The sequence below is a fragment of the Salvia hispanica genome, chromosome 1, assembly GCF_023119035.1.
Source record: "Salvia hispanica cultivar TCC Black 2014 chromosome 1, UniMelb_Shisp_WGS_1.0, whole genome shotgun sequence".
In the NCBI taxonomy this organism is placed as follows: domain Eukaryota; kingdom Viridiplantae; phylum Streptophyta; class Magnoliopsida; order Lamiales; family Lamiaceae; genus Salvia; species Salvia hispanica.
Window position 1 is genome coordinate 12561392 of NC_062965.1, and position 12755 is coordinate 12574146.

A 12755-nucleotide genomic window follows, 5' to 3' on the forward strand; every position below is an offset into this window, starting at 1 on the left:
TTAGCATTGATGTCACTTTCTAGATGCTTCTTTCATCTTGTATAAATTCCTAATGTATTGTTGAACAAAGGTGCAATGAAATATCTCTTCTGATAATATTTGTCTCTTTCTCTGGTTCCATTTATGGAGTCTATCTCTAAAGCTTTCAGTCTCCGCCCCAAGAGTCCCGCCGCCCGAGAGAAGTATGCAAAAAGAGGAATTACGGAAAGAAGAAAGAGGAACTGGAGTGCAAAAGATCCGTTGTTTTTTTGTTTTTTTTTTGTTTTTTATATATCTCTAGCATTGGAAGAAGGAAAAGACGTGTCAAATGGTATAAAAATTAGTGATAAATAACTATATTTACCCTATTTTGATACTCCATCTTATTGAGCAAAATGAAAGGAGCATTTAATTTATTTTATTCTCCCTAACATATGTATAGTCCAATACTCCATCGTATAAAATACTTTTATCATAATTTAATTCCACCCTTAATAATTAAAATCAAATCATCACAAACTACATAACTACTCCCAAATAAAGAAAAAAAGTTTAGTTCCAAACAGTCTTAAATTTACTAAGATAAAGAGTATTTGTGAAACTTATTAAAATATATTTGTCATGTGGATAAAGTATATAAAATTGATAGTGAAAAACTTTTTTTACTACAATTCGTCTAAGACAATTACTCCCTCCTTAGTAGATGGGTTTCATTTGAACACTCATTTTGGAAAAATATACTAATAAATAGTTAAAGTGGAGATAGAGTAAAGTAAGAGAGAGAATAATATAAAAAAGAGTATTCTCGATATTATTTTCTCTCTTATTTTACGTTTTCTCTATTTAATTACTCTATTTATTACTCTCTCCGTCCCATAATAGATGTCACACTTTCCTTTTTAGTTTGTCCCACAAAAGATATCACATTTATTCTTTTGGAAAAATTTCCCTCTCACATAAATTACAAAATTATATTTTCTCTCACCACTTATCACACAAATTAATATATCCTAAAATCTCGTGCAATCTCTCAAGTGTGACATCTACTATGGGACGGAGGGAGTATCATTTTTCCAAAATAAATGCTGAAAATGAAATGTCTCTACTGCAGAAGGACAGAAGGAGTAATTTAATACTTTTTAAAATTGTAATGTTGTTGTATATGAAATTAAATATTTTACTCTTGTTATAATTTTTAAATTTTTCACCCCCGGTTTATTTAAATTCCTAGTTCCGTCATTGACCGTACTATGTTAAAAATGAACAAGAAACATTAATTTAGTAGTAAACGGTCACATTTTTTTGTAAAATGAAACAAGAAAAAAGCTTCCGTTAGCATAGTGATCTGTATGTTATCCTTGTTCTAAACCTCGAATGCGTATACAAAACATGGTATCAGAGTTTACTAAAGAAATGTACTTTCATATAGTCAATGTAATATTGTAAAAAGGTTGTTATGGTGGTATTTAAATATAAAATTACACCATTGTATGTATTTATTCGGAAAAAAAATTAAAAAATAAAATATAATAGTAAATTATATATTATGATTAACTTAAAAGTAAAGAAAAATTTTAATTATAAAAATCAATACTAAAAAAAAAGATTTCTTTCAATTAATTCACGAACAAATAAACATAAGTAAACTATATTGTGTCGTTAAAAAGAAAAACGTGCTATGCACGATATCTTATTTCTTTAAATGATATAATATTAAATTATTATGCAGCAATAGAAAATTAAAAAATAATTTATTAAAATATTTATTTATAAATTATTTGTTTGTTGATATATTATAATAATGTTTCTCTATGCATTACAAAACAAATTAAACATCTTAGTTCCAAAAATATCATAAAATCTGTAAAAACTGAAGTAATATTACAGAATGTAGGACAATCAAACACTCAAGAATTGGCAGATAAATATTATATTTAAAAGTTGTATGTAATCATAAATTATAAATACAATATAAATATTTGAAGGTAGATATTAATTTCATTTAAATTCAAAATACTCTATAAATATAGTAAATCTACTATAATTAAATCCTTATAATCATATTGAGTTTATAAATAGAACAAATTTTCTAAAATTATTAACCTTTGTCACCATAATTATCATGCATTATATATTTATTTAAATATAATTTTTATAATCAAGATGTCTTATTTAATTTTTTTATACTTAAATAACATAAATATTGTCAACAATTTATTCTTTTCTAATTAAATTATGTAATATGAGTCATACATGTAAGTCATGAAATCAAGAAAAGCAAAATACTATTGTAACAATTAATTCACAAATTTTGTTATACTATAAATAAAAATTGTGTGAAAAAATTACTAAAGTTCATATACTATTGAACAAATATTTCATATCATATTGTGAACAAATATTTCATATCACATTGTGACTAAGATCATGAGTGAAAAACAAACTCAACTCACTACCATAAAAACTATACATAATTAGATATAGAATAAAATGAACTATTAGACCTATCATCAATACATTAATACTGTAACACCCCCAATCTCGGTCATCGATTGACCGAATCGAAAGTGTCACAATCCCGGTATCAAAAATATGCTGAGTAAAAAAATCATTTTTATAGACTAACTGATAACCAATTATATTCTGCACCATGCAATTTTATATATATAGGTATGAATATTTCAATGTTAGCAAAACATACAATGTAGCATATTTACAACACAGCATAATCCAAGGTATAAAATTTATCTTAGACATTCTACAGTCCATCAAAACAAGATAGGTACCCAAAATGAGATTTGATCAGTGACTAAGTAGGGCGTAGTGCTAACGGAGAGGCAATGACTGAGACATGACTCCAAAATATGACAACTTTAGGGGATGAGGATGAGGTGACGCCGGAGACGCTGGGTAGCCGGGTGGTGGTCCGACCAACACTGCAGACGGTGAGTGTGGGGCTTGGAGTGTGGTGTTTTATTTATTTTCTCCTTTTTGTGTGAGAGAGAGTAAGAGGTGAAGAGAGTGATTCTTTCCTCCCCTTTCTTCTTTAAAAGAAACTATAAAAAGGATTTATCATAGGTAATTCTAGAATAATTCACACTCCTCTCAATTTCTCTACTATTTTACCTTTTCATTTTCTTTTATTTCCTACAACAAAATATGTGTATACATTCATTTTACTATTAATATCTAGTCGTTACTAACTATTAAGTTAACCTCTTAATACAATAGACGTTGATATAAATTCCCTTGTTTAGTCTTAAAGTTAATTCCAACACTTTATTCCTATGCTTGTTTAATCAAATAATTAAATTAGATTAACACTTTTATTCTAAACCGACAACCATCATACTTTCAATATAATTTATTTTTAATCCAATTTATATAATAATTCCAATTCTTAATTATCCTCATATTTTGAACTTCAGCAATCTATCAAGTATGCCTATTAATTATTTTACATTTTCAATATAAATCTTTATTTTCCAAAAACCTAAATCAAGGATTATATAATCAGAATAGTAATTTCATCTAGGGTCATTTATAGGGCGTTACAACTGACAAACACGGATTTTGCATATTTTTAAGGGCTAGATTTGACGCCTTTTAAATGTCAATCATTCATATTATATTCTTAAATTGCATATGTTATACATTTGGTATTTTTATGTGTTTGTTGGTAAATAATAGAAATAGATAGAAAAAGGTGCAAAAAGGTACAACAGCCTCTGTTCGAGCCCATTCTGCCAGCATGTTTGAAGTCCAATCAGTGCTTACTACATACCATTCTCTTCGTCTTCGAAAGAGCTTTGCGTGGATACGTAGAACGTCTCAATCGGAGTTCTATAGAGAAAGTTATGACTACTCTACGAACATTGCGCAGTGCAGTCAAAGCTAGCGAAAATTAGGCGGAAAATCAAGGAAGGAGGAAATTATTGCCCAAATATCTCCCATTAATTGGGGAATCAAAATTATTATATTTTCTATTACTTGGAGGAGAATTTTTTTACCATGTCTAAGCCTTTTTTCCCACCTATAAATACCCCTTAATCTAATTCACATTCTTGATCTCAGAGCCTCCAATCCCTTCTCCCCCTCTACACATACCTCCATTCTATTTTTCCACACATCAATTCATCCATCTTCCATTGGAGCGGAGCTCTACAGATCCAGGTAAGAGAAGACTGAAGATTGAAGATTCAATCTTCGATTTTATCGATTTCTTTCATGTCTAGCACTTTTATTGTTTTTACTACTTGTCTATGAGTAGTTAGACATCATTTGTAGATTTTTTGGTGAAAACTATTATGAACATGTTTTGATTTATTGAATTGAACTTTTTCCTATCTCTTGTGATTGTTTTGCTTGTTCTTGTGCTTTTATTGTTCTTTTGTCTGGCCAACTTTAGAACTATGTCCGTTTAACTAGATTAATCGAGAGATAGCTAGTTTTACGTGGTAAAAGGAACGAGTACAACACATAGGTTTATCTGCACTCGAGAGAGGGACCCTTTGTGAGGGCTTGAGTAGAACTTAAGGAGTTTCAATCTAATCTATTGGAAGGAGACTTTGATAGTTAGAGTCTAATCTGCTGGGTAGGTGCACTCGAGAGAGGACTTATCCTAGAATCGCGACTTTCATAATAATCCTAAGACACATAAAGGTAAAGGTCCTATAAGATTAATCATCACTAGGTCGTAGTGGTTGGATTCTAAAACTCTACATTCCTTAGCCTGCTTTGTATTATTTTGTTTTCTTTTATTTGTTCATATTTTTGCCTAGTTTACAAATCCAAAACCCAAAAACTCCGTATGTCTAGATAGTATAACGCTTAGTATATGATAGCCAGTTGCAATCTTATTCCCAGTGCTCGATATCCCGGTACTGACCTTTAGCTATACTAGATCTACCCCGTAAACTTGCAAGTATTTTTAGTGCTAATAAATAGTGCATCAACAACTCTACCCTCCTTAAAAAAAATTTCTTCCTCGAAGTTTCTAGCTGAATGAAAAGATAACGCTAAATAATTTAAACGTACCTAAAATCATGTCGATGTTAATGTACGAACTCGTATAACAAAAGTTTCAGGTTGGTGCTTAGACTTCTGTTCTCGCAGTTGATCCAAAAACTATTATTTGACCTCCTCCGATTTCTGAATTTTACCGGTTTCACGACCTTTCTTAACATTGGTACCGGCTTTTTCAGAAACAACAACAGAAGGACAATATCATTTGCATAGATAAATATTATCTCAATATATTTCATACTTTCATTTGTATATAAGTTCGAAAGTTCACCTTAGGTCCTTGCAACTTTGATACAAAAATACCTCCTCCTTATGGTATTACTTCCTTGCGAATGCCTTAAGAAAATTAATAACAACTATTTAGCTTCAAGATAAGTAAAAGTAGATGTCATACACCTAGGATCATATCTCATCCCATTCCTTAAAAGACATCAACTTAAACCATTCAACTAGGAGAATTAATTCTTTTGCAAGGAATACATTAATCGAGAGATTACATGACTAATATAACCATAAATTACTTTACTCCAATTATGCTAGAGCACATATTAATCTAAGGCACGTAATCTCCAAAACTACACTTCAACATAGCTTACTAGTTAAATAATTCAAATCTCAAGAATTAATTATACTCATCAAATAAGTTGGACTAGACCAACTCTAATATTTAAAGAAAGACTTGGGCTCTACTAATTTGATTTAAAAAGGATCCATTCCATGTAGTAGAGAGTAAATAAAAGAGGCCCAAACTTAATTAATTTAAAGTCCAATCTTTTAGTCCAACAAGGAAATAAAAGATGAACCCTACTCACTTCAACTCTCTCTCCCTTGCTGCGCCTCCTTCCCTCCCCCAACGTCTCTCTCTCTCAACTCCCTCTCGCCACTGCCGGAAAACGGCTGCCACCACCGGTTACGCCGACACTGCTCCGGTCACCACCGTTGCCATTGCTCAGAAGGTAAGTTTATCTCATTTTGAATTTTGTAAAATAAGCTTCTAAAATTTGAATCTTTGCATATCAATTTCCAGAAATTAGAAGGAATGGAAAACACATTAAAGAGGACGGAGAAATGTCATCCTTTTGCCGGATTTTGCCATCACCGCCGCCGCCGCCGCCGATTTACCGGAGAGCAGAATTCCAGCCAAGGCATGTTTTTCTTATTTCCTTAGTTAAATTCCTATTTGGGTGGCTTCATATATTTGTGACTTAAGAGGCTACGATTTTTCCTATTTATGCATAAAAGTTGAGATTTTGAAGAAGTACTAAGCATGCTTGTATTTTGAGTTTTGGGACAGAGATATGTACTAAATGATGGCATGCTTTAAAGAAAGAATTTTGGTAGGGAACTTACTTAGATAATGAGAAAACTTGGTGAGTGAACAAAATGCAACTCTCCTCTACTTGCTAGCTAAGCTCTTGAAGCACCTTCCTCTAAATTTGAATGTGTGGAAACATGGATTTTTGTGGGTGGAAAAGATACATTTATGCGATGAAGCTGATGAGAGATTGTGATGGGAAAAAGGTTGAGAGGGATGTTCTATTTATAGTGAATTTCTTACCGTGTGATCTTGAATGTGGCGACAAGAAACATAACTCTTCTCCTCAAATTCATCATGATGTTGGAGACTTTCTGATTCTAATTAACTTACTATGCTAATTAACTCACTGTTGGAGCATGCATGGGGAAGGGTTTATTCTTGCAAGATTTTGAAAGATGGTAACGCGTGTGTGCTTCGGTGTCACCATCAATAGAATGATGTCAAAGTTGTTCTTTCATGGACTATTTCCTCTTTGACTAAATAAGGAAGTAGAGTGTAGAAGTACTTTGTCTTCTAGTATCACAAACTCATCTTCTTTGACTGCAGGACATGGTTTGGGAGAGAAAGTGGGCATTCAAGAATAAGGAATGGCTATCCGAGAAGCTGCTATTGTATAGTACTAAATATTAGAGAGTTGAAAATTATATTCACATGTATCGCTACTGTATTACTCATGTTAAAGAACATTATCTCATATATGTACATGAACACTTAATATTCTTCTACTATACTTGCACTTGCATAAATCATTCCTCGACTTCTTGTATTTATCATTCTAGCAAGCTTCCTTTCTCACATCTTAGTAATTAATTTTTCTCAACATAGATAATAATGTAAAGCAAGCAAACATAGTAGTTTAAAGTACTACTCCACTTTATGGTATCATTCACTTTCTATATGAAACTATTATTAGCATTAAAATAAATGTGGGCTGTTACAAACCGTGAGAATTTACCTGAATCGAAACCGTCGATTTTTGAACCGTGGTTCGGTTCAGGTCCAAAAATTTTCGAACCGAAACCATGCTGGAACCGTCGAGAATCGACGGTTCCAAACCGAAATCGCGAAAAACCGCCGAAAACCGTGAAATCAAGCCGGAACCGCAAAAATCGCAAAAAAACCGATGGTTCGGAACCGTGAAAAACGTAAAAAACCGCCGAAAAACCGCCGATTCGGAACTGAAACTTAAACCGGAACCGCGAAACACCCTCGCGGTTCGGTTCCGGTTCAACAATTTCTAAAATCGGAACCGGCGATTCCGAACCGTAACCGCCGGTTCCTAAACCGTGGGCACCTCTAATCACAGAGGGATCTTGAGATCATTGTATGGATTTTGATTCTCTTTCTTGACTGCACTCCTGAGTGCAAGAAGGTGCAGAATAGTTACTTCCATGAAAACCCTTAAACTTCTTATCAGATCTCGATACTTCTTTATAAAATTCTATAGTTCTCTTCTGCTGACAATTTTTTTCAGCTTCTATGTTGGTTGTCATTCGTTCTGCCGACTGAGCTAAATTTGATACCTTAGTTAGATCAGATGTTTCAACTCACAAAAGGTGCTTTTTGATGGTTGATGAGGTTTGTTTCATGCATGATTTTATAGGTGTTTATTACACTAATTGGGTTGATAAATGTGAAAAAGTGGTGAATTTAAGTGTGTAGGAGCAAAAAAGGTGTTGAAGCAGCAGAATGCAGTACAACGTGATCAACTCGGAAATGGAGCAAAAAATGGCCAAATATGAGGACAAATTGATCAGTTGGAGACAAGCTGATCAAGAGAGCCAAGATGGGGGTGACAATACTAGGCAACCATGCTAAGTTGATCAAGCTGGATCAAGCAGATGGTGCAAGCTGATCAAGTGGGCAAAGGTGAATTGACAATACCAGGTGGCCAACAAGTTGATCAAATGAAGACATGAGCTGATCAAGTCACCACATGAAGCATGAGCTGATCAAGCCAACACATGAAGACATGAGTTGATCATGTTGGAACCGGCAGCGGAAGCGGGCGCATAAATTAATCACATAATAATCAGATCTATTTAGCAGATTATTTAGACAAAAGCTATTCGCGTAATTATCACATGTATCATGCTCATAACTTGAATCAATCATGCTTTAAGAATATTGAAACCTAAAACATGCTTTTCTACGGAGCAGAAAAATACCTAATTAATTCTCCAAAGAATTGAAGATGGCTAGCTTCTTCTCCACGTGATGCTTTGAGTACTAAACCACAAATCTTCTCTCTGGTTCCCGAACTGTATCCCAATATCGGTGTGGGCTGATCTTACTAGAATACTAGGACTTAAATAAAGAAGACAGAAGAAATCCTTTTTGGAATAGGAGAGGAATTCGAAAATTCCTACAGCTTGTGACTGAAATTTGAAATTTTCGAAAATTTTAGCAAATAAAATTGTGTTATTTCTGTCTCCTTTATTCTCCTATTTATATTAAGTTCCTTTTGGGCCCAGACAGGGATCTATGGAAGGTTTTGGATATGGGCTCATCCAATTTACTTTTTACTAATTAAATTGAACCCACAATTTAATATAAGTTATAATTGGAATATTACGAGCAGCCACTAAAGAAGTAATATTGAACTCTCCCCATCCAAATCCGAAATTACAAGTAATTCGGGTTTCCGTTTAACTTTCATTTCCCGTGCTTAAGATTAAAATGTCCATTAATTAATTAATGTCTGCTATTGACTTAATTAATTAACTTCTTATTAATTCCAAGAGTGGACTTTGCATGAAACGCTTATTTATTATTCATAGAGTAATCACACTCCAACTAGCTAGGTTCCGAATAATAAAACCTCGTTTCGCGCTCCTCTTGAGGACATTATCAAACGAGACTCAGCTCGCGCACGATTCAATATAATAGCAATCCTAGCACCGCTAGATATCGATCACCACTACCCAATATATCGGGATAATTGGGTTACGAAAAACCCGCACCATTTTATAAGTCAAAGCAGTGCATAATCAATACCGTATGCTCAATGCTAACCTACATTGATTAAGAAATAAATATTTATCAAGACCTCGCCTTTCGGTAGATAGCCTAAGGCAAGTCTTGCTGTTAGATCCGTTTAGTGCTATACCACACCAATGTCATCTTATTTCAGTAAGGCTTAGAAATATGCGGACTGACATTGCAACCTTTCTCGATGGATAGTCAAATTCCATCTAGGTTGTGAAATTCATCTTTTTCTTTGTTTAGAACTGACCGTGTTACCTTAAAGTGGACGACGCCCACAACCGGTCTACTAAAACAAAGACTTAGACTTTGTTAAGTTAACTTATACATTTAAACATGCATTAACATCCATTAAATGTAAAACATAACAACATTATGACAAAAATAATCTGTTTTATTTATTGGAAAATAAAATAAGAGTTTTGCAACATTCAATCACTTGAAACGTGATTTCTAGTATACAAACTCTAACAGATCAGGCCACCACATGAGGACATATCTGTTGGGTCAACCTAAATTACTACAAGGATAAAATGGTCAAATCAGACGAGAAGTACCTTAGGGTTGACGATTGAAGCCGCTCTATAAATGGAAGTTTTCCACAATAAAGTAGGGTTGAACACTACGGTAGTTTAGGTAGGAAGCTCTCTTAGCTTAGTTTAGCTTAACTTTGTAGCCCCGATGGAGGAATTGACGACTCTGACGTCGGGATCACTTTTAATTTCATGTTTTCAAGACTCTAGTGTAAATTTACATGGCGTTGGTCATTTCGACGGTGGAATTGACGCCTCCACCTTAGAAGCTCTTTCACCTCCTCGCTTTGTAGTTAGATTTAAAGAGTTCGGCAAGGTAATTGACGACTCCGGCGTTGGACCTCGCTTATTTCCAATTTTACGAAGCTTTTGTTTATTTTCATGTTGATAATGCTATTTACTTATAATTGTTGGATGCTTTTCGCAATTGGTAGTTTAGCTCTGTAGTTTCGATGGAGGAATTGACGACTCCGACATTGGGATTACATTTAATTTCATGTTTTCCATACTTTAGTGTAGGTTTACAGTGTGTTGGTTGATTCGACGATGGAATTGACGCCTCCATCTTAGAAGCTCTTTCACACCTCGCTTTCTAGTTAGATTTAACGGATTCAGCAGAGGAATTGACAACTCCGATGTTGGATCTTTGCTTTCTTTACCGCTTTAGAGATGCTATAGTTAGATCCGAGTTTCAACGGAAGAATTGACGACTCCGCCGTTGGATCCTGGTTAAATTCCAGTTTTATGTAGCTTTAGTTATTTTCATGTTTTCAATGTTTTAGTGCAGGTTTACAGTGTGTTGGTTGTTACGATGGTGGAATTAACGCCCCCATTTTAGAAGCTCTTTCACACCTCGCTTTCTAGATAGATTTAATGGTTTCGGCAGAGGAATTGACAGCTCCGATATTGGATCCTTGCTTTCTTTACCGCTTTGATTTACTTTCATGTTGATGATTGACTTACTTTCATGTAGCTTAGCTCTGTAGTCTCGGCGAAGGAATTGACAACTCCGACGCCGAGATTATATTTCATTCCATGCTCCCTTAGTTAGATTTAGTTTAAGCTCTTAACTCTGTTTTCATGTTTAAAGTTCAAGTTTCTCACCCTAGTGTTTAGGTCCCATGCTCCAGTGCTCAAGGCGTGGTGGCTAACACCAAACCCGTGTTGTAGAAACAATCTCGAGTAGGTCCATGGTCTATGTGGTTCGACCCCTCTCTTGCCAATATAATTGTGCTACTTCATGTGTCAGAGATCCCATTTAGACGAGCAATACACATTCTCTGATAAATTTTTTTTGAATTTTGATTGATATTTCAGCATACCCATGTCTCTTCATTGGTATTGTAGATGACGGAGGTGTGGAATGATAGTCCACGATTGAAAGAGGAAAACTGTAGCACGCAGCAACAACTAATCTGAAAGAACTCACGCTTATTCATGCACTTAACAGGTGCTATAATATTCATGCGCTTATTTATCTATGTGACATTCTTGATAGGAAAAATAAATATTAATTACCTTCAAAATAAATCTGTTATTCTTGGACGAGGATCTACGACGGGGGCTCTTACTACTTTTCGTATGCGATGAAAAAATCCGATCAATGAGCCATAATATTATTTAGTGTCGTCCGGGAGAGGAAATCGCCGGCGGTCGGGGTTTGCATCGACGGCGGTCGGGGCTTGCATCAACGGCAAACAAAGTATACATAGTAGTAATGTTTGTTTATTCGAGTGCTACAAAAACTTTGCTAATGAAGGAAAGAGTTGAAGAGGAAGAGAGAAATAAATGGGAGGAAGAAAACAGCGACACAATTTTTTTTTTCTTTTAATTCTAGAATGCAAGTGTATTAATATTATTGAATTATAAAATTTATTGTTCGAGGAATATATATGGTTCATGCACGTGAAATATTTTCATTTTAAACCCCAATATGAAATGAGTTTTAACTTTTAAATAACTAAAAATGCGGTCCCTTATATAGGATTTTGATCAAACAAAAATGGCCTTAAATAAAGAAATACAGACGGTTTATTGTCCATAGGATTAGGCGTGATCATCTTAAGATTAGATTATTTAATGGCTAGATTTATTTGTCAGATTATATTAATTTAATCATTTATATTCATAAAAGGTCACTTTGGTTAATCCATGTTTTCGTTGGTTATGGAAGTTCCTATAATGTTGCATATTCCTCTCTCCACTCACTGATCATCAGCGTGAGTTACAATCAATAATTTCTCTTCTTCATATCTTCTATGAAGATTCATACGATCTTAAATTCATTTTACCTTCTACTTAGTTTCCAGTTTTGTCTTCTTCTTCTTCACAGCCTTTGAGTTTGCATTCCACAATGTCGAAAACTACATATTTCCGTTTATAACATTCAGTCGCTGCATCATTCTGTTACACTTATAGAGCACTTGTTTCCAGATTCAATCGTTATGGAAATGGAATCTGAAACGCCATCTAATTCACATCTAGATAATCAATCATCCCCCGATGACATTCTTGACAATACAAGTTATGATTTTAATTTTGTGACTGTAATTTTAATAATGATTCAACCATGAATTCTTTATCATTTTGTTTTAGTAATGTTACAATCATTACTTATTTATCTGTTTATTATGCCATTATCTCGTATGACTTCAATCCGCACTTAGTATGACACAACGATTGGGTTGTTTTTATCTTTGAGTCTTCATCGGTAGTAGTAATGATACAAGTATTACTTAGTAAAGGGGCAACTATGACATGTTTTTGTATGACTCAAATATGCACTTAGCATGACATGTTATTTACTGTAACAAGTTTTAGCAGTACTTTGTACTGCATGTATTATTTTAGGACAATCAACCAGCCACTGACTGTCTTTGTTTTTATTATTACAGATTTAAATACACCAGAATGCC

The 12755-nt window shown here is 33.9% G+C and overlaps 1 protein-coding gene across 1 annotated transcript; it reads left to right on the plus strand.

The window, feature by feature from the left end:
- Positions 1–5801: 5801 nt before the first annotated feature.
- LOC125187276 lies at positions 5802–7071 on the plus strand. Its single transcript, XM_048083835.1, has 3 exons — positions 5802–5960; positions 6032–6149; positions 6869–7071. The coding sequence occupies exons 1-3, from the start codon at positions 5802–5804 to the stop codon at positions 6904–6906; spliced, it is 315 nt and encodes a 104-aa protein (XP_047939792.1). The 3' UTR covers positions 6907–7071.
- The last annotated feature ends 5684 nt before the right edge of the window (positions 7072–12755 follow it).

Coding starts and splice junctions, on each gene's coding strand:
- LOC125187276 (XM_048083835.1), top strand. CDS start 5,802: ATGAACCCTACTCACTTCAACTCTCTCTCCCTTGCTGCGCCTCCTTCC. Junction 5,961..6,031: donor CCGTTGCCATTGCTCAGAAG/GTAAGTTTATCT, acceptor ATCAATTTCCAG/AAATTAGAAGGAATGGAAAA. Junction 6,150..6,868: donor AGAGCAGAATTCCAGCCAAG/GCATGTTTTTCT, acceptor CTTTGACTGCAG/GACATGGTTTGGGAGAGAAA.